The 21,096-nt window shown below is 55.5% G+C and overlaps 2 protein-coding genes across 2 annotated transcripts; one reads left to right on the plus strand and one right to left on the minus strand.

Moving 5' to 3' along the window:
* Positions 1–1,276: 1,276 nt before the first annotated feature.
* PYCR3 (pyrroline-5-carboxylate reductase 3) lies at positions 1,277–6,281 on the minus strand. The gene is made up of 6 exons (XM_075272039.1): positions 6,155–6,281; positions 6,022–6,086; positions 5,759–5,938; positions 5,416–5,628; positions 2,023–2,115; positions 1,277–1,775 (listed from the first exon to the last, which is right to left on the minus strand). Exons 1-6 carry the CDS (start codon positions 6,255–6,257, stop codon positions 1,593–1,595), a joined length of 837 nt encoding a protein of 278 aa, XP_075128140.1. The 5' UTR covers positions 6,258–6,281; the 3' UTR covers positions 1,277–1,592.
* Positions 6,282–12,679: 6,398 nt separating this feature from the next.
* On the plus strand, positions 12,680–19,428 carry LOC142201217 (protein brambleberry-like). Its single transcript, XM_075272040.1, has 12 exons — positions 12,680–12,922; positions 13,175–13,303; positions 13,467–13,652; positions 15,264–15,486; positions 15,897–16,013; positions 16,245–16,424; positions 16,706–16,912; positions 17,418–17,562; positions 17,699–17,763; positions 17,852–18,027; positions 18,654–18,751; positions 19,104–19,428. Exons 1-12 carry the CDS (start codon positions 12,680–12,682, stop codon positions 19,240–19,242), a joined length of 1,908 nt encoding a protein of 635 aa, XP_075128141.1. The 3' UTR covers positions 19,243–19,428.
* Positions 19,429–21,096: the final 1,668 nt, after the last annotated feature.

A 21,096-nucleotide genomic window follows, 5' to 3' on the forward strand; every position in this document is an offset into this window, starting at 1 on the left:
CACATACAGATAGTACTGCCTCCCTGCCCCTCTCTGTAACTGCCACACATACAGATAGTACTGCCTCCCTGCTCCTCTCTGTAACTGCCACACATACATATAGTACTGCCTCCCTGCCCCTCTCTGTAACTGCCACACATACAGATAGTACTGCCTCCCTGCCCCTCTCTGTAACTGCCACACATACATATAGTACAGCCTCCCTGCCCCTCTCTGTAACTGCCACACATACAGATAGTACTGCCTCCCTGCTCCTCTCTGTAACTGCCACACATACATATAGTACTGCCTCCCTGCCCCTCTCTGTAACTGCCACACATACATATAGTACAGCCTCCCTGCCCCTCTCTGTAACTGCCACACATACATATAGTACTGCCTCCCTGCCCCTCTCTGTAACTGCCACACATACAGATAGTACTGCCTCCCTGCTCCTCTCTGTAACTGCCACACATACAGATAGTACTGCCTCCCTGCCCCTCTCTGTAACTGCCACACATACAGATAGTACTGCCTCCCTGCTCCTCTCTGTAACTGCCACACATACAGATAGTACTGCCTCCCTGCTCCTCTCTGTAACTGCCACACATACAGATAGTGCTGCCTCCCTGCCCCTCTCTGTAACTGCCACACATACAGATAGTGCTGCCTCCCTGCCCCTCTCTGTAACTGCCACACATACAGATAGTGCTGCGTCCTCATACTGATAGTCTTAGTCCGAGCACAGAATGTCCTACCTGTAGTGGGAGAGACCAGGTGAGCAAATACAATGTCAGTGAGAGCCAACACCTGGACACAGCGCAGTGTACGGCCCCTAGTGTATGGAGATTAGTATATACTCACAATATATACTGGTAGAGTACTGCTGACACTGGCTACAGACCTGAGTGTATACAGGGGGGTTATATGGAGAATACTGTATACAGGTAGAGTACTGCAGACCTGAGTGTATACAGGGGGGTATTACTATATACAGGGGGGGTTATATGGAGAATACTATATACAGGTAGAGTACTGCGGACCTGAGTGTATACAGGGGGGTTATACGGAGAATACTATATACAGGTAGAGTACTGCAGACCTGAGTGTATACAGGGGGGTATTACTATATACAGGTAGAGTACTGCAGACCTGAGTGTATACAGGGGGGTATTACTATATACAGGTAGAGTACTGCAGACACTGCTGAGTGTATACAGGGGGTATTACTATATACAGGGGGTACAGGGGAAGGATCGGGCAGCGCCCTTACAGACAAGCACGCGGTTACTGCTCGGCCGGTCTTTATTACTTGTCTGGAATCTGCTCAGGACAGAGAATTCCCGAATGTCAGCATGAAGATGAAGAGCGCTATTCACACCTGTCACAGCCCTCAGCTGATGTGACTGCCGAGGCTTCTAGTCACTGATGCCATCGATCGGGGCCCATGAGCCGCCCAGAACTGAGGGCCACCCCCCCCCCCCCATCTACACCCACACATTATAGGAGCCCCCCTTACACCGCTCCAGTGGGAGGAGCCTATACACCGGAGGATGATGGGGGATTTCCAGAGTCCAGTCCTTTGGTCCCTGTGACTGTCATGGCCGACACTTCTAGCGCTTGTCCAGTTCTCTCGCCCTTGTGGTCGCGGCTTCCACGGCGTTGATCACTGTTGCTCTCAGACCCCCTTTCTCCAGTTCATGCAGGGCGTGTATGGTGGTCCCGCCGGGGGTGCAGACATCAGAGCGCAGCTTTGCCGGGTGCTCGCCCGTCTCCAGGATCATCTTACCGGCCCCCTACAACAATACAAAGCATATGATATATATAGACTGGGTGACAACTCCGAAGGGCAGCCATGATCCAGCTCACAAGGTGGTCACAGAAGCCTAATATAGTGAGGATATCCCTCCCTCATACAGTGTCTTCGTGTGTCAGTCTTTACTGTAGCTCTTAGACCTGGCATTCTATTCATCAACAAGACTTAGAAGGGAATTAGAGGGTGGGGGAGGGGGCATTGTGCAAGAGAATCAGAGGTAAACTCACCAGCAGTGTCTGGGCAGCAATACGGGTGGCCACGGCACTGGGCATCCCCATCTTCACCGCACCATCCACCAACGCCTCTGCAAACAGGTAAACCTGGCGAGAGTATATAACCGGTTAGTATAGGGGGGTGCGGTATATAACCGGTCAGTAGAAGTGGGGTGCGGTATATAACCAGTCAGTATAGGGGGTGCGGTATATAACCAGTCAGTAGAGGGGTGCGGTATATAACCGGTCAGTATAGGGGGGTGCGGTATATAACCGGTCAGTATAGGGGGTGCGGTATATAACCGGTCAGTATAGGGGGTGCGGTATATAACCGGTCAGTATAGGGGGTGCGGTATATAACCAGTCAGTAGAGGGGGGTGCGGTATATAACCGGTCAGTATAGGGGGGTGCGGTATATAACCGGTCAGTATAGGGGGGTGCGGTATATAACCGGTCAGTAGAGGGGGGTGCGGTATATAACCGGTCAGTATAGGGGGGTGCGGTATATAACCGGTCAGTATAGGGGGGTGCGGTATATAACCAGTCAGTAGAGGGGTGCGGTATATAACCGGTCAGTATAGGGAGGTGCGGTATATAACCGGTCAGTATAGGGGGTGCGGTATATAACCGGTCAGTATAGGGGGTGCGGTATATAACCAGTCAGTAGAGGGGTGCGGTATATAACCGGTCAGTATAGGGGGGTGCGGTATATAACCGGTCAGTATAGGGGGTGCGGTATATAACCGGTCAGTAGAGGGGTGCGGTATATAACCGGTCAGTACAGTGGGGTACGGTATATAACCAGTCAGTATAGGGGGTGCGGTATATAACCAGTCAGTATAGGGGGGTGCGGTATATAACCAGTCAGTAGAGGGGTGCGGTATATAACCGGTCAGTATAGGGGGGTGCGGTATATAACCGGTCAGTATAGGGGGTGCGGTATATAACCAGTCAGTAGAGGGGTGCGGTATATAACCGGTCAGTATAGGGGGGTGCGGTATATAACCAGTCAGTATAGGGGGTGCGGTATATAACCAGTCAGTATAGGGGGTGCGGTATATAACCGGTCAGTATAGGGGGGTGCGGTATATAACCGGTCAGTATAGGGGGGTGCGGTATATAACCGGTCAGTATAGGGGGGTGCGGTATATAACCGGTCAGTATAGGGGGGTGCGGTATATAACCGGTCAGTATAGTGTGGTGCGGTATATAACCGGTCAGTATAGTGGGGTGCGGTATATAACCGGTCAGTATAGGGGGGTGCGGTATATAACCGGTCAGTATAGGGGGGTGCAGTATATAACCGGTCAGTATAGGGGGGTGCGGTATATAACCGGTCAGTAGAGGGGGTGCGGTATATAACCGGTCAGTAGAGGGGGGTGCGGTATATAACCGGTCAGTAGAGGGGGGTGCGGTATATAACCGGTCAGTAGAGGGGGGTGCGGTATATAACCGGTCAGTATAGGGGGGTGCGGTATATAACCGGTCAGTATAGGGGGGGTGCGGTATATAACCGGTCAGTAGAGGGGGTGCGGTATATAACCGGTCAGTATAGGGGGGTGCGGTATATAACCGGTCAGTAGAGGGGTGCGGTATATAACCAGTCAGTATAGGGGGGGTGCGGTATATAACCGGTCAGTAGAGGGGTGCGGTATATAACCAGTCAGTATAGGGGGGTGCGGTATATAACCGGTCAGTATAGGGGGGTGCGGTATATAACCGGTCAGTAGAGGGGGTGCGGTATATAACCGGTCAGTAGAGGGGGGTGCGGTATATAACCGGTCAGTATAGGGGGGTGCGGTATATAACCGGTCAGTAGAGGGGGTGCGGTATATAACCGGTCAGTAGAGGGGGGTGCGGTATATAACCGGTCAGTAGAGGGGGGTGCGGTATATAACCGGTCAGTAGAGGGGGGTGCGGTATATAACCGGTCAGTATAGGGGGGTGCGGTATATAACCGGTCAGTATAGGGGGGTGCGGTATATAACCGGTCAGTAGAGGGGGTGCGGTATATAACCGGTCAGTATAGGGGGGTGCGGTATATAACCGGTCAGTAGAGGGGGTGCGGTATATAACCAGTCAGTATAGGGGGGTGCGGTATATAACCGGTCAGTAGAGGGGGTGCGGTATATAACCAGTCAGTATAGGGGGGTGCGGTATATAACCGGTCAGTAGAGGGGTGCGGTATATAACCAGTCAGTAGAGGGGGGTGCGGTATATAACCGGTCAGTATAGGGGGGTGCGGTATATAACCGGTCAGTAGAGGGGGTGCGGTATATAACCGGTCAGTAGAGGGGGGTGCGGTATATAACCGGTCAGTAGAGGGGGGTGCGGTATATAACCGGTCAGTAGAGGGGGGTGCGGTATATAACCGGTCAGTATAGGGGGGTGCGGTATATAACCGGTCAGTATAGGGGGGTGCGGTATATAACCGGTCAGTAGAGGGGTGCGGTATATAACCGGTCAGTATAGGGGGGTGCGGTATATAACCGGTCAGTAGAGGGGTGCGGTATATAACCAGTCAGTATAGGGGGGTGCGGTATATAACCGGTCAGTAGAGGGGTGCGGTATATAACCAGTCAGTATAGGGGGGTGCGGTATATAACCGGTCAGTAGAGGGGTGCGGTATATAACCAGTCAGTATAGGGGGGTGCGGTATATAACCGGTCAGTAGAGGGGTGCGGTATATAACCAGTCAGTATAGGGGGGTGCGGTATATAACCGGTCAGTAGAGGGGTGCGGTATATAACCGGTCAGTATAGGGGGGTGCGGTATATAACCAGTCAGTAGAGGGGTGCGGTATATAACCAGTCAGTAGAGGGGTGCGGTATATAACCGGTCAGTAGAGGGGTGCGGTATATAACCGGTCAGTATAGGGGGGTGCGGTATATAACCGGTCAGTAGAGGGGTGCGGTATATAACCAGTCAGTATAGGGGGGTGCGGTATATAACCGGTCAGTAGAGGGGGGTGCGGTATATAACCGGTCAGTAGAGGGGGGTGCGGTATATAACCGGTCAGTAGAGGGGGGTGCGGTATATAACCGGTCAGTAGAGGGGTGCGGTATATAACCAGTCAGTATAGGGGGGTGCGGTATATAACCGGTCAGTAGAGGGGTGCGGTATATAACCAGTCAGTATAGGGGGGTGCGGTATATAACCGGTCAGTAGAGGGGTGCGGTATATAACCAGTCAGTATAGGGGGGTGCGGTATATAACCGGTCAGTAGAGGGGTGCGGTATATAACCAGTCAGTATAGGGGGGTGCGGTATATAACCGGTCAGTAGAGGGGTGCGGTATATAACCAGTCAGTATAGGGGGGTGCGGTATATAACCGGTCAGTAGAGGGGTGCGGTATATAACCAGTCAGTATAGGGGGGTGCGGTATATCAGCAGTCAGCCCGCACTCACATACGCCACGCCGCTGCCGCTGATCCCGGTGTGTATATCGATGTAGGGCTCCGGCACCTCCTCGCACACCCCACATTCGGAGAGCAGATCCCTCAGCATGTCCGCCTCCTCCTGACCGGCACAGGACCCCCGGGAGAAGACCACCGACCCCTCCTGGATCACACACGGCAGGTTGGGGCACATCCGGAGAAGCCGCGCACCGCTGGGGACAAGCTGAGGACAAAACCACGAGGAGGAGGAAGAAGAGCAGGAGGAAGAGGAAGAAGAGGAGGAGGAGGAGGAAGAAGAGGAGGAGGAGGAAGAGCGCACTCTAGTCACAACCAAAGCTGCACTCACAACTCACCTTCTCCAGGGTGTGCAGGGACACGCCGGCTGCCATTGATACGATCACATGGTCGGCGGTGACCGCAGAGGTGACCTCCACCAGCACCTGCGGGATCACGTGGGGTTTGGTGGCCAATAGGATGACGTCACACTGGTACAGGACGCTGATATTGGAGTGCGTGGTGTTACAGCCGCGGTCCTGCAGAGGAAACGCACAGTGTGAACGAGCGGCAATGACTGCGGCCGGGGATTATCATCTCTCCTCCCCTCCCCCTCGCTCACCCGGAAGTGCTGCAGGTTGTGGTCGGAGGGGGCGCTCACCGTTATGTTCTGCACCGGGACTTTCCCTAAAAACACAAGGCCAGTTACTATGCAGTACACGGGCATGTCCGCACGGTCCCGCCGCCCCGCTCACCGCTCTGGATGAGGCCGCCCAGCACGCCCCGCGCCATCTTGCCGGCGCCGATACAGCCGACCCTCAGCCCGCCGGGACCCGGAACCGCCGCCGCCGCCGCCATACTGCAAGCAGGGGTGTGACAGAGGGCGGGGCGAGCCGAGACATAGGCGGGGATTGGCTCCGGGGGCGTGACGTCACAGAGTCCATCTTTATATGAAGTGGTGGCGCGCGAGACTTGTACAGAGCGGAGAAGACGAGGTGAGAGGAGGAGGAGGGAGAAGAGGAGGGCGGAGGAGGAAGGGGGCACAGACTAATATTACACCTGACACTATACTGCCCCCTGTGGTGATGTGTGTGTATTACACCTGACACTATACTGCCCCCCCTGTGGTGATGTGTGTATTACACCTGACACTATACTGCCCCCTGTGGTGATGTGTGTGTATTACACCTGACACTATACTGCCCCCTGTGGTGATGTGTGTGTATTACACCTGACACTATACTGCCCCCCCCCTGTGGTGATGTGTGTGTATTACACCTGACACTATACTGCCCCCTGTGGTGATGTGTGTGTATTACACCTGACACTATACTGCCCCCTGTGGTGATGTGTGTGTATTACACCTGACACTATACTGTCCCCCTGTGGTGATGTGTGTGTATTACACCTGACACTATACTGCCCCCCTGTGGTGATGTGTGTGTATTACACCTGACACTATACTGCCCCCTGTGGTGATGTGTGTGTATTACACCTGACACTATACTGCCCCCTGTGGTGATGTGTGTGTATTACACCTGACACTATACTGCCCCCCCTGTGGTGATGTGTGTGTATTACACCTGACACTATACTGCCCCCCCCCTGTGGTGATGTGTGTGTATTACACCTGACACTATACTGCCCCCCCCCTGTGGTGATGTGTGTGTATTACACCTGACACTATACTGCCCCCCCCTGTGGTGATGTGTGTGTATTACACCTGACACTATACTGCCCCCCTGTGGTGATGTGTGTGTATTACACCTGACACTATACTGCCCCCTGTGGTGATGTGTGTGTATTACACCTGACACTATACTGCCCCCTGTGGTGATGTGTGTGTATTACACCTGACACTATACTGCCCCCCTGTGGTGATGTGTGTGTATTACACCTGACACTATACTGCCCCCCTGTGGTGATGTGTGTGTATTACACCTGACACTATACTGCCCCCCCTGTGGTGATGTGTGTGTATTACACCTGACACTATACTGCCCCCCTGTGGTGATGTGTGTGTATTACACCTGACACTATACTGCCCCCTGTGGTGATGTGTGTGTATTACACCTGACACTATACTGTCCCCCTGTGGTGATGTGTGTGTATTACACCTGACACTATACTGCCCCCCTGTGGTGATGTGTGTGTATTACACCTGACACTATACTGCCCCCCTGTGGTGATGTGTGTGTATTACACCTGACACTATACTGCCCCCCTGTGGTGATGTGTGTGTATTACACCTGACACTATACTGCCCCCCCTGTGGTGATGTGTGTGTATTACACCTGACACTATACTGCCCCCCCCCTGTGGTGATGTGTGTGTATTACACCTGACACTATACTGCCCCCCCCCTGTGGTGATGTGTGTGTATTACACCTGACACTATACTGCCCCCTGTGGTGATGTGTGTGTATTACACCTGACACTATACTGCCCCCTGTGGTGATGTGTGTGTATTACACCTGACACTATACTGTCCCCCTGTGGTGATGTGTGTGTATTACACCTGACACTATACTGCCCCCCTGTGGTGATGTGTGTGTATTACACCTGACACTATACTGCCCCCTGTGGTGATGTGTGTGTATTACACCTGACACTATACTGCCCCCTGTGGTGATGTGTGTGTATTACACCTGACACTATACTGCCCCCCCCCTGTGGTGATGTGTGTGTATTACACCTGACACTATACTGCCCCCCCCCTGTGGTGATGTGTGTGTATTACACCTGACACTATACTGCCCCCCCCTGTGGTGATGTGTGTGTATTACACCTGACACTATACTGCCCCCCTGTGGTGATGTGTGTGTATTACACCTGACACTATACTGCCCCCTGTGGTGATGTGTGTGTATTACACCTGACACTATACTGCCCCCTGTGGTGATGTGTGTGTATTACACCTGACACTATACTGCCCCCCTGTGGTGATGTGTGTGTATTACACCTGACACTATACTGCCCCCTGTGGTGATGTGTGTGTATTACACCTGACACTATACTGCCCCCCTGTGGTGATGTGTGTGTATTACACCTGACACTATACTGCCCCCCTGTGGTGATGTGTGTGTATTACACCTGACACTATACTGCCCCCTGTGGTGATGTGTGTGTATTACACCTGACACTATACTGCCCCCCTGTGGTGATGTGTGTGTATTACACCTGACACTATACTGCCCCCCTGTGGTGATGTGTGTGTATTACACCTGACACTATACTGCCCCCTGTGGTGATGTGTGTGTATTACACCTGACACTATACTGCCCCCTGTGGTGATGTGTGTGTATTACACCTGACACTATACTGTCCCCCCTGTGGTGATGTGTGTGTATTACACCTGACACTATACTGCCCCCTGTGGTGATGTGTGTGTATTACACCTGACACTATACTGCCCCCCTGTGGTGATGTGTGTGTATTACACCTGACACTATACTGTCCCCCTGTGGTGATGTGTGTGTATTACACCTGACACTATACTGCCCCCCTGTGGTGATGTGTGTGTATTACACCTGACACTATACTGCCCCCTGTGGTGATGTGTGTGTATTACACCTGACACTATACTGCCCCCCCTGTGGTGATGTGTGTGTATTACACCTGACACTATACTGCCCCCCCTGTGGTGATGTGTGTGTATTACACCTGACACTATACTGCCCCCCTGTGGTGATGTGTGTGTATTACACCTGACACTATACTGCCCCCCTGTGGTGATGTGTGTGTATTACACCTGACACTATACTGCCCCCCCTGTGGTGATGTGTGTGTATTACACCTGACACTATACTGCCCCCTGTGGTGATGTGTGTGTATTACACCTGACACTATACTGCCCCCTGTGGTGATGTGTGTGTATTACACCTGACACTATACTGCCCCCTGTGGTGATGTGTGTGTATTACACCTGACACTATACTGCCCCCTGTGGTGATGTGTGTGTATTACACCTGACACTATACTGCCCCCTGTGGTGATGTGTGTGTATTACACCTGACACTATACTGCCCCCCTGTGGTGATGTGTGTATTACACCTGACACTATACTGCCCCCTGTGGTGATGTGTGTGTATTACACCTGACACTATACTGCCCCCCTGTGGTGATGTGTGTGTATTACACCTGACACTATACTGCCCCCTGTGGTGATGTGTGTGTATTACACCTGACACAATACTGCCCCCTGTGGTGATGTGTGTGTATTACACCTGACACTATACTGCCCCCCCTGTGGTGATGTGTGTGTATTACACCTGACACTATACTGCCCCCCCCCTGTGGTGATGTGTGTGTGTATTACACCTGACACTATACTGCCCCCTGTGGTGATGTGTGTGTATTACACCTGACACTATACTGCCCCCTGTGGTGATGTGTGTGTATTACACCTGACACTATACTGCCCCCTGTGGTGATGTGTGTGTATTACACCTGACACTATACTGCCCCCCTGTGGTGATGTGTGTGTATTACACCTGACACTATACTGCCCCCTGTGGTGATGTGTGTGTATTACACCTGACACTATACTGCCCCCCCCCTGTGGTGATGTGTGTGTATTACACCTGACACTATACTGCCCCCCCTGTGGTGATGTGTGTGTATTACACCTGACACTATACTGTCCCCCTGTGGTGATGTGTGTGTATTACACCTGACACTATACTGTCCCCCTGTGGTGATGTGTGTGTATTACACCTGACACTATACTGCCCCCCCCTGTGGTGATGTGTGTGTATTACACCTGACACTATACTGCCCCCCCCCTGTGGTGATGTGTGTGTATTACACCTGACACTATACTGCCCCCCCCCTGTGGTGATGTGTGTGTATTACACCTGACACTATACTGCCCCCCCCCCTGTGGTGATGTGTGTGTGTATTACACCTGACACTATACTGCCCCCCCCTGTGGTGATGTGTGTGTATTACACCTGACACTATACTGTCCCCCTGTGGTGATGTGTGTGTATTACACCTGACACTATACTGTCCCCCTGTGGTGATGTGTGTGTATTACACCTGACACTATACTGCCCCCTGTGGTGATGTGTGTGTATTACACCTGACACTATACTGTCCCCCTGTGGTGATGTGTGTGTATTACACCTGACACTATACTGTCCCCCTGTGGTGGTGTGTGTGTATTACACCTGACACTATACTGCCCCCTGTGGTGATGTGTGTGTATTACACCTGACACTATACTGCCCCCCCCCCTGTGGTGATGTGTGTGTATTACACCTGACACTATACTGCCCCCCCTGTGGTGATGTGTGTGTATTACACCTGACACTATACTGCCCCCTGTGGTGATGTGTGTATTACACCTGACACTATACTGCCCCCTGTGGTGATGTGTGTGTATTACACCTGGCACTATACTGCCCCTCCTGTGGTGATGTGTGTGTATTACACCTGACACTATACTGTCCCCCTGTGGTGATGTGTGTGTATTACACCTGACACTATACTGTCCCCCTGTGGTGATGTGTGTGTATTACACCTGACACTATACTGTCCCCCTGTGGTGATGTGTGTGTATTACACCTGACACTATACTGTCCCCCTGTGGTGATGTGTGTGTATTACACCTGACACTATACTGCCCCCCCCTGTGGTGATGTGTGTGTATTACACCTGACACTATACTGTCCCCCTGTGGTGATGTGTGTGTATTACACCTGACACTATACTGTCCCCCTGTGGTGATGTGTGTGTATTACACCTGACACTATACTGCCCCCCTGTGGTGATGTGTGTGTATTACACCTGACACTATACTGTCCCCCTGTGGTGATGTGTGTGTGTATTCCACCTGACACTATACTGCCCCCCTGTGGTGATGTGTGTGTATTCCACCTGACACTATACTGCCCCCCTGTGGTGATGTGTGTGTATTCCACCTGACACTATACTGCCCCCTGTGGTGATGTGTGTGTATTCCACCTGACACTATACTGCCCCCCCTGTGGTGATGTGTGTGTATTACACCTGACACTATACTGCCCCCCCTGTGGTGATGTGTGTGTATTACACCTGACACTATACTGCCCCCCCTGTGGTGATGTGTGTGTATTACACCTGACACTATACTGCCCCCTGTGGTGATGTGTGTGTATTACACCTGACACTATACTGCCCCCTGTGGTGATGTGTGTGTATTACACCTGACACTATACTGTCCCCCTGTGGTGATGTGTGTGTATTACACCTGACACTATACTGCCCCCTGTGGTGATGTGTGTGTATTACACCTGACACTATACTGTCCCCCTGTGGTGATGTGTGTGTATTACACCTGACACTATACTGTCCCCCTGTGGTGATGTGTGTGTATTACACCTGACACTATACTGCCCCCTGTGGTGATGTGTGTGTATTACACCTGACACTATACTGCCCCCCCCCTGTGGTGATGTGTGTGTATTACACCTGACACTATACTGCCCCCCCCTGTGGTGATGTGTGTGTATTACACCTGACACTATACTGCCCCCCCCTGTGGTGATGTGTGTGTATTACACCTGACACTATACTGCCCCCCCCTGTGGTGATGTGTGTGTATTACACCTGACACTATACTGCCCCCCCCCTGTGGTGATGTGTGTGTATTACACCTGACACTATACTGCCCCCCCCCTGTGGTGATGTGTGTGTATTACACCTGACACTATACTGCCCCCCCCTGTGGTGATGTGTGTGTATTACACCTGACACTATACTGTCCCCCTGTGGTGATGTGTGTGTATTACACCTGACACTATACTGTCCCCCTGTGGTGATGTGTGTGTATTACACCTGACACTATACTGCCCCCCCCTGTGGTGATGTGTGTGTATTACACCTGACACTATACTGCCCCCTGTGGTGATGTGTGTGTATTACACCTGACACTATACTGTCCCCCTGTGGTGATGTGTGTGTATTACACCTGACACTATACTGTCCCCCTGTGGTGATGTGTGTGTATTACACCTGACACTATACTGCCCCCTGTGGTGATGTGTGTGTATTACACCTGACACTATACTGCCCCCTGTGGTGATGTGTGTGTATTACACCTGACACTATACTGTCCCCCTGTGGTGATGTGTGTGTATTACACCTGACACTATACTGTCCCCCTGTGGTGATGTGTGTGTATTACACCTGACACTATACTGCCCCCTGTGGTGATGTGTGTGTATTACACCTGACACTATACTGCCCCCCTGTGGATATTGGGGTCACTGCTCATCTCTTCTCTCTCAGGTCTTGCGATGTCTCCCGGCCGCCATGTTCTTCTGCTCCTCGTCGCCCTCTGCCTTCCTGCATGGAGTGGGGCGTTTTTTGGCTGGTTTACGCGCAGGTCCTCCGGTGGCTCGTCCAGGTCTCAGAAGGAGCCGACCCCGGACCCCCAGTCCCTCCCCAGCGCCCCCTTTGAGATGACTATGAGCGATGACAAGTTTCTGGCTGAGGCCGAACACCTGGAGCTCTCTCCTCTGGACAGCTGTCACTACAAGGTGCGGGGAGGGGGGACCCCAAAATACGAGCCAGGCCATGGTAACGTCCTAGGATTTACCCTGCTACTCCAATCCCATCCAAAGCTGCATCCACAGCAGAGGTAATGGGTGACGGCAGCTTTGGCTGTGATGAGTTGTTGTGGATTATATCCTGATGTGACAGCGCCCCCCCTCTGTGTCGTTGGTCCTCTGTGTGACGGCGCCCCCTCTGTGTCGTTGGCCGGTGTGACAGCGCCCCCTCTCTCATTACAGGTGGTCGGTCAGCTCAGGGCTTCGTGCACGGAGATGTCAGAGGAAGAGATTGCAAAACTCGGGGTCTCCCTGTTCAACTGCCAGGCGGAGGCCGAGGGGCGCAGGACGTACCCCTGTACTGAAGACATGGTGAGTGCTCCGCCCTCGGTCAGGGCCTGGATGTCATGTGTCTATAGAGGGCTGCAGTGTACATAAGCTCTGTGTGTCAGTCTCTACTGTTGTTCTGGCACTGTATTCATGTACCAGCTGTCTCACGTCTGCTCTGACCGCTGTCTTGCACCTCTTTGATCAGACGCTGGCGGAGTGCACGTCACCTATGGACCCCGACACCTGGAACGCCTACCACATTGTCAGTAACCGGGCGCGCTCCGTCTGCTACGCCACACGACAGCTGCACTTCCGCCGGCGGACGGAGCTCACGGTGAACAATCTGGTGTCCAGCGCCATGAACCAGCTGGAGGCCATGAAGATGCTGAAGGTAACGGCGCAGGGTGGGGGTGGCGTTACAGTGTGTGTGGCCATAGGCGCCCCCTATAGCACCTGCTCCCTGTATGTGGCCATAGGCGCCCCCTATAGTACCTGCCCCCTGTGTACGGCCAAAGGCGCCCCCTATAGCACCTGCTCCCTGTGTACGGCCATAGGCGCCCCCTATAGCACCTGCTCCCTGTGTACGGCCATAGGCGCCCCCTATAGCACCTGCTCCCTGTGTGTGGCCATAGGCGCCCCCTATAGCACCTGCTCCCTGTGTGTGGCCATAGGCGCCCCCTATAGCACCTGCTCCCTGTGTACGGCCATAGGCGCCCCCTATAGCACCTGCTCCCTGTGTACGGCCATAGGCGCCCCCTATAGCACCTGCTCCCTGTGTACGGCCATAGGCGCCCCCTATAGTACCTGCTCCCTGTGTACGGCCATAGGCGCCCCCTATAGCACCTGCTCCCTGTGTGTGGCCATAGGCGCCCCCTATAGCACCTGCTCCCTGTGTGTGGCCATAGGCGCCCCCTATAGCACCTGCTCCCTGTGTGTGGCCATAGGCGCCCCCTATAGCACCTGCTCCCTGTGTGTGGCCATAGGCGCCCCCTATAGCACCTGCTCCCTGTGTACGGCCATAGGCGCCCCCTATAGTACCTGCTCCCTGTGTGGCCATAGGCGCCCCCTATAGCACCTGCTCCCTGTATGTGGCCATAGGCGCCCCCTATAGCACCTGCTCCCTGTGTGGCCATAGGCGCCCCCTATAGCACCTGCTCCCTGTGTGTGGCCATAGGCGCCCCCTATAGCACCTGCTCCCTGTGTGCGGCCATAGGCGCCCCCTATAGCACCTGCTCCCTGTGTGGCCATAGGCGCCCCCTATAGCACCTGCTCCCTGTGTGTGGCCATAGGCGCCCCCTATAGCACCTGCTCCCTGTGTGCGGCCATAGGCGCCCCCTATAGCACCTGCTCCCTGTGTACGGCCATAGGCGCCCCCTACAGTACCTGCCCCCTGTGTGTGGTCATAGGCGCCTCCTATAGCACCTGCTCCCTGTGTGTGGCCATAGGCGCCCCCTATAGTACCTGCTCCCTGTGTGTGGCCATAGGCGCCCCCTATAGTACCTGCCCCCTGTGTGTGGCCATAGGCGCCCCCTATAGCACCTGCCCCCTGTGTGTGGCCATAGGCGCCCCCTATAGCACCTGCTCCCTGTGTGTGGCCATAGGCGCCCCCTATAGCACCTGCTCCCTGTGTGTGGCCATAGGCGCCCCCTATAGCACCTGCTCCCTGTATGTGGCCATAGGCGCCCCCTATAGCACCTGCTCCCTGTATGTGGCCATAGGCGCCCCCTATAGCACCTGCTCCCTGTATGTGGCCATAGGCGCCCCCTATAGTACCTGCTCCCTGTATGTGGCCATAGGCGCCCCCTATAGCACCTGCCCCTCATTCCTCCATATTTCCTGTATGGTGCTGTTACCTGCACCGATACATTGTAACTCCAGCTGTGAGAAGTCTTCCTCGCTTCATCTTCTCCTGGCTGTTGGGGATTGCTGGGAGTTGTAGTGCACTAAGTGGTAGTTCCAGAAGGTGGCGCCCCCTGATGGTCATGTGACTCGTCTCTTCTAGGACGGACAGGAGGAGCTGAAGGAGTTAACCTCGGAGTCTCTGCAGCGGGTCCTGAGTAGTCAGAACGATCTCCTTACACAACAAGAGCAGCTGCAGAACAACCAGGAGAAGATGGAGGGCGCTATCAGCGGGAACCTGGAGCTGCTGGGGCAGGAGAAGGCGCTGATTGCCAGCGGGCACCACCTACTGGCCGACATGATCGAAGGGATCACCAGGAAGATGGGTATGTATGGGGAAAGGGCCGGGCTCATCCAGAGCAGCCTGCTGCAGTGCATTGCTGGAGATGACGCTGCCGCAAGGACTGGTGTGAACACGACATCTCCAGCAATGCAGCGCAGCAGGGAGTCCGCACTCTGCAACTACTACCCCCAGCATGGCCTCCACGTGTCTGTGCTTTCCCAAGATGCATCAGGAAGCTGTTGTGGCACTACAACTCCCAGCATGTCTACGTAACCTGCTCCTATACAGAAGGGAATGGAGTGCCGGAGTGCAGAAGGTTCTAGAGCACCAGCAGGGGGCAGTGCGGAGGCAGGGAACCTCTGGCTGCAGCTTTGGATGTGACTGTAGATCATGTGACCTATTTTCGGCTAGCCTGATTCCTCCTCAGTCTTGTCGCTCTCTTGCGCCCTCTAGAGAATGTGAGCGGTCACCTGATGGCGCAGGACGCAGAGCTGCACAAGGGCCACAGCGCCATAATGGCCGACCTCGCCGAAGTCCGGGCCAGGTCACGTGATGTCTACTCCAAGATTGGTAAGTCGCCCCCTGGTGGCATCTACTGGTGTGACATGTCTGACCCCTGGATGGGGAGGAGCTAGTGTGGAAGGGTGTGGCCATCTCCTCACACAGGTGGAGGGTTTGTTACAGTGTATCGGTGAGTCACCCGGGAGTCTGCATTGATACATTGTAACAAGGAGGGTCACTGACAGGAAGTGTTTGTGAGGATCTGCCGCAGTCTCCGCTGTTGTTCTCTTGTATCTGCAGAGTCTAACCTGGAGCTGTTCCTGCTCTACCAGAACCGCAGCGCCCTCTACTACGAGACGCTGATAGAGAAACTGCAGCGTGTGAACCGCAGCCTGAGCACCGTGCTGTACGCCATGGAGCACCTGCACCTCAGCGTGGAGCGCCGCCTCAGCTACATCCAGGGCTTCATCAGCTGGGCAGGTAGACTCCGCCTCCTATGGCCCACCCCCGCTTTGTGCCCTCTTAGTGGGGGAAAATATCTGCCACAGCGCCCCCAGTGTCCATGCAGGTTACTCCTGTGCTCTGCAGATATGGGTGGGGTGACCTAATGGCGGCCATATTGATTGTCACCCTCCAAATAAACTTCTGGACTGTAGAGGGCGCCTCTGAAATTCAGGGAAGTTCCCTCAAAATCTGAATATTGTAAGTGGGCGGGGCATTGACACCCGCAGGAGCCATGATGGATCTGCTTCTATTTACAGGCGGGAACCTGGATAACATTTCCACGTGTCTACTCCACGGCGCCTACTTCCTTCTCCTGGCCCTGCTGATGACGTTCCTTCAGACCCCCGGCTTCTCCCGAGCCCTCCTGCTGCTCTTCGTAGTCCTCAATGCCCTGTGTGAACTCAACCATAACACGTCCCTGGGATTCAGAGAGCTGACGGCACTGCTGGTGTGTGCTGTGACAGGTGAGTGCAGAGCGCCCCCACTGGTATACAGGAGAGCTGCTGCACTGCATGTGATAGAGCGCCCCCGCTGGTATACAGGAGAACTGCTGCACTGCATGTGATACAGCGCCTTCTGCTGGTGTGTACTGTGACAGGTGAGTGCAGAGCGCCCCCGCTGGTATACAGGAGAGCTGCTGCACTGCATGTGATAGAGCGCCCCCGCTGGTATACAGGAGAACTGCTGCACTGCATGTGATACAGCGCCTTCTGCTGGTGTGTAGTGTGACAGGTGAGTGCAGAGCGCCCCCGCTGGTATACAGGAGAACTGCACTGTGCTCCCTCTGCTGGTGTGTAGTGTGAGGTCAGCGCTTTCTTGCATGTAGTGCACCAGTAGGGGGCGCTCTCTGCACTACATGTATAAAGGATTGCTTTGCTGCCGCTTCTGCAGGACTCGTAGCCCTAATTCCAAGTCAGACGGGTGAGACTTGTACGCTCTGACTCTTCCTCCTCCTCCTCCTCCTCACAGGTCACTGGATGCTGCTGAGCTTTATTCGCTGTCTTGTGAAAGTGAAGAACAAGAAGGGGTTAACTGCGCTCCCACCTCCAAAACCAGCTCCTGAGTTCCTGCCTTACAAGGAGGCTGCTGGGTTTTGTAGTTCAACTCCTGAAAAGTAAGTACGTTGTAAAAGTCTCTAAGAAAACAGTTTGACCACTTACAGCAGCACAGAGCATTTCAGCAGAGCGTTGAACAGTCACCTGATCGGTTCTTCCCATGATGCACTGGGTCACTCTCATTGTATCTTGCAGGGAGGGGGAGGACGCCCTATTGAAGGAGGAGCTGAGGAACCTGGTGGGTGACAGCTGCATTGGAGGTGAGGGGCTGTGCGGTCACATGATATGTCCTATATGTTATGCCTTGTACTCTAGTCACATCCAGAGCTGCATTCCTCCTATTTTCAGATGATTCTGTGTTGGAGTCTTTGGTTAAAGATGTTTCCATCGTTGCGTCCCCGGCAAATTTGGACTGGAAGTTGCAGCATTGTATGAGAACTCCGCAGCAGTCCACGCCCGCCATGAAACTGCGGCGCCTGAGTATCTCCAGATCTGTCCGAGGACATGAGAGCCCCCTAAAGCTGGTGAGTGGTGGGGACACGACCTCTGGTGTGGTGGTGGGGGGCTCTGCAGCGGAGGGGCAGTGTGGTGGGGGGGGCTCTGCAGCGGCGGGGCAGTGTGGTGGGGGGGGCTCTGCAGCGGAGGGGCAGTGTGGTGGGGGGGGGCTCTGCAGCGGAGGGGCAGTGTGGTGGGGGGGCTCTGCAGCGGAGGGGCAGTGTGGTGGGAGGGGGGCTCTGCAGCGGAGGGGCAGTGTGGTGGGAGGGGGGCTCTGCAGCGGAGGGGCAGTGTGGTGGGGGGGGCTCTGCAGCGGAGGGGCAGTGTGGTGGGGGGGCTCTGCAGCGGAGGGGCAGTGTGGTGGGGGGGGCTCTGCAGCGGAGGGGCAGTGTGGTGGGGGGGGCTCTGCAGCGGAGGGGCAGTGTGGTGGGGGGGGCTCTGCAGCGGAGGGGCAGTGTGGTGGGGGGGGCTCTGCAGCGGAGGGGCAGTGTGGTGGGGGGGGCTCTGCAGCGGAGGGGCAGTGTGGTGGGGGGGGCTCTGCAGCGGAGGGGCAGTGTGGTGGTGGGGGGGATCATAACAATCAATTCCTAGGTCTAGGCTGCAGTGACAGCAGGGGGTGCAGGTGTTTAGGTGTCATCATCTCCTGTACCTGCAGGTGGCGACAGACAGGATTCCTCAGCGCCACTTGGGGGCAGCGTTTGATGCAGTTGAGTCGAAGTGTCAAAGTCCAAATTCTTCGGTTTGCAGTAACCTGTGAGTATAAAGAGGGGGAGCTCTGACTACAACTCCCAGCATGCCCGGACACATGTCTGCACTGCAGCTGGAGAGCCCCAGGCTGAAGCCCTTTGCTGTATATACACCAGCAGGGGGCAGTAGAGACTCCCTCACCTCTGTCTGTGGGTTTAGAGCTGACAATCTGCTGCTAATACCTAGTGAGCCACAACTATCAGCATGGCCGCTGTGGTGCATGCTGGGAGATGTAGTCCTCCATGAGGCTCTGTGTACTGTGAGTGCTCTGGGTGTGACTGGAGTAGAGGTGATGTCCCCTTGGTGTATTACCGGGCTTTGCTTCTGTTCACATTTGCCCCTTGTCTTTCCTGCGCAGGTCGGTGTCCTCAATGTCTCCGCGACAATTCTGTCAAGCGACCACCAGGGCGGGTCAGCCGTGCAGGAACAAGGCCAGCGGAGGGCAGGATTTCTGCAGGGTGCACGCCTCTGGTCAGACGTCCTACGTTGCATCATGACACTGGGGTGCCCGGCCTGACCTCAGCGGACTGGGGGGGCCCTGCGATGTGCGCTGCACTTTATACTGACTATTCCATGTCATGCACTGATATTGGGGAGCCTTGTGGCCCCTGATATGGACCCTGGACTGAAATGACCTCTGTGTACAATTGCCCGTATGTGTTGTCTTAGTCACTCCTTTTATCACTTTTACCCTGTGACTATTTATTTGTCTGTAGAATCCGGTTTTTATACTTGTCTGTTTTGTAATAAACCTATGAAGTCTTCTCTCCGGGGTCCTGTCCAGTAGGGGGAGGAGATCAGCGGGTAACATGGCGCTGCTGCTCATGTCGGCAGCCTTCAGAGACCATTGGGGACCAGGAGAATTTAACTTGGCTGAACATGGCTGCAGTCAGTGGTTACTGTCACTTTAAGAGGCTCAGACTGTTGAGTACAAGGGGGGTGCTCCGCTCCTGCAGGCCTCCCTCTATACCTCCGCTGTGCGCCCCGCTCCTTCAGGCCTCCCTCCATACCTCCGCTCCGCGCCCCGCTCCTTCAGGCCTCCCTCCATACCTCCGCTGTGCGCCCCGCTCCTTCAGGCCTCCCTCCATACCTCCGCTGTGCGCCCCGCTCCTTCAGGCCTCCCTCCATACCTCCGCTGTGCGCCCCGCTCCTTCAGGCCTCCCTCCATACCTCCGCTGTGCGCTCCGCTCCTTCAGGCCTCCCTCCATACCTCCGCTCCGCGCCCCGCTCCTTCAGGCCTCCCTCCATACCTCCGCTCCGCGCCCCGCTCCTTCAGGCCTCCCTCCATACCTCCGCTCCGCGCCCCGCTCCTTCAGGCCTCCCTCCATACCTCCGCTCCGCGCCCCGCTCCTTCAGGCCTCCCTCCATACCTCCGCTCCGCGCCCCGCTCCTTCAGGCCTCCCTCCATACCTCCGCTCCGCGCCCCGCTCCTTCAGGCCTCCCTCTATACCTCCGCTGTGCGCCCCGCTCCTTCAGGCCTCCCTCTATACCTCCGCTCCGCGCCCCGCTCCTTCAGGCCTCCCTCCATACCTCCGCTGTGCGCCCCGCTCCTTCAGGCCTCCCTCCATACCTCCGCTGTGCGCCCCGCTCCTTCAGGCCTCCCTCCATACCTCCGCTGTGCGCTCCGCTCCTTCAGGCCTCCCTCCATACCTCCGCTCCGCGCCCCGCTCCTTCAGGCCTCCCTCCATACCTCCGCTCCGCGCCCCGCTCCTTCAGGCCTCCCTCCATACCTCCGCTCCGCGCCCCGCTCCTTCAGGCCTCCCTCCATACCTCCGCTCCGCGCCCCGCTCCTTCAGGCCTCCCTCCATACCTCCGCTCCGCGCCCCGCTCCTTCAGGCCTCCCTCCATACCTCCGCTCCGCGCCCCGCTCCTTCAGGCCTCCCTCTATACCTCCGCTGTGCGCCCCGCTCCTTCAGGCCTCCCTCTATACCTCCGCTCCGCGCCCCGCTCCTTCAGGCCTCCCTCCATACCTCCGCTCCGCGCCCCGCTCCTTCAGGCCTCCCTCCATACCTCCGCTCCGCGCCCCGCTCCTTCAGGCCTCCCTCCATACCTCCGCTCCGCGCCCCGCTCCTTCAGGCCTCCCTCTATACCTCCGCTGTGCGCCCCGCTCCTTCAGGCCTCCCTCCATACCTCCGCTCCGCGCCCCGCTCCTTCAGGCCTCCCTCTATACCTCCGCTGTGCGCCCCGCTCCTTCAGGCCTCCCTCCATACCTCCGCTCCTTCAGGCCTCCCTCCATACCTCCGCTCCGCGCCCCGCTCCTTCAGGTCTCCCTCCATACCTCCGCTCCGCGCCCCGCTCCTTCAGGCCTCCCTCTATACCTCCGCTGTGCGCTCTGCTGGGATTACCGGCTT

Source organism: Leptodactylus fuscus, chromosome 4 (assembly GCF_031893055.1).
Source record: "Leptodactylus fuscus isolate aLepFus1 chromosome 4, aLepFus1.hap2, whole genome shotgun sequence".
In the NCBI taxonomy this organism is placed as follows: domain Eukaryota; kingdom Metazoa; phylum Chordata; class Amphibia; order Anura; family Leptodactylidae; genus Leptodactylus; species Leptodactylus fuscus.

Bases quoted from the DNA above. Each gene is read 5' to 3' on its own strand.
- PYCR3 (XM_075272039.1), bottom strand. From the start codon at position 6,257: ATGGCGGCGGCGGCGGCGGTTCCGGGTCCCGGCGGGCTGAGGGTCGGC. The intron at 5,629-5,758 runs GTGAGTTGTGAG...TTTTGTCCTCAG, and splicing joins CCCTGCACACCCTGGAGAAG to CTTGTCCCCAGCGGTGCGCG. The intron at 1,776-2,022 runs GTGAGTTTACCT...GTATTGTTGTAG, and splicing joins TTGCTGCCCAGACACTGCTG to GGGGCCGGTAAGATGATCCT.
- LOC142201217 (XM_075272040.1), top strand. From the start codon at position 12,680: ATGTCTCCCGGCCGCCATGTTCTTCTGCTCCTCGTCGCCCTCTGCCTT. The intron at 12,923-13,174 runs GTGCGGGGAGGG...CTCTCATTACAG, and splicing joins TGGACAGCTGTCACTACAAG to GTGGTCGGTCAGCTCAGGGC. The intron at 18,752-19,103 runs GTGAGTATAAAG...TTTCCTGCGCAG, and splicing joins TCTTCGGTTTGCAGTAACCT to GTCGGTGTCCTCAATGTCTC.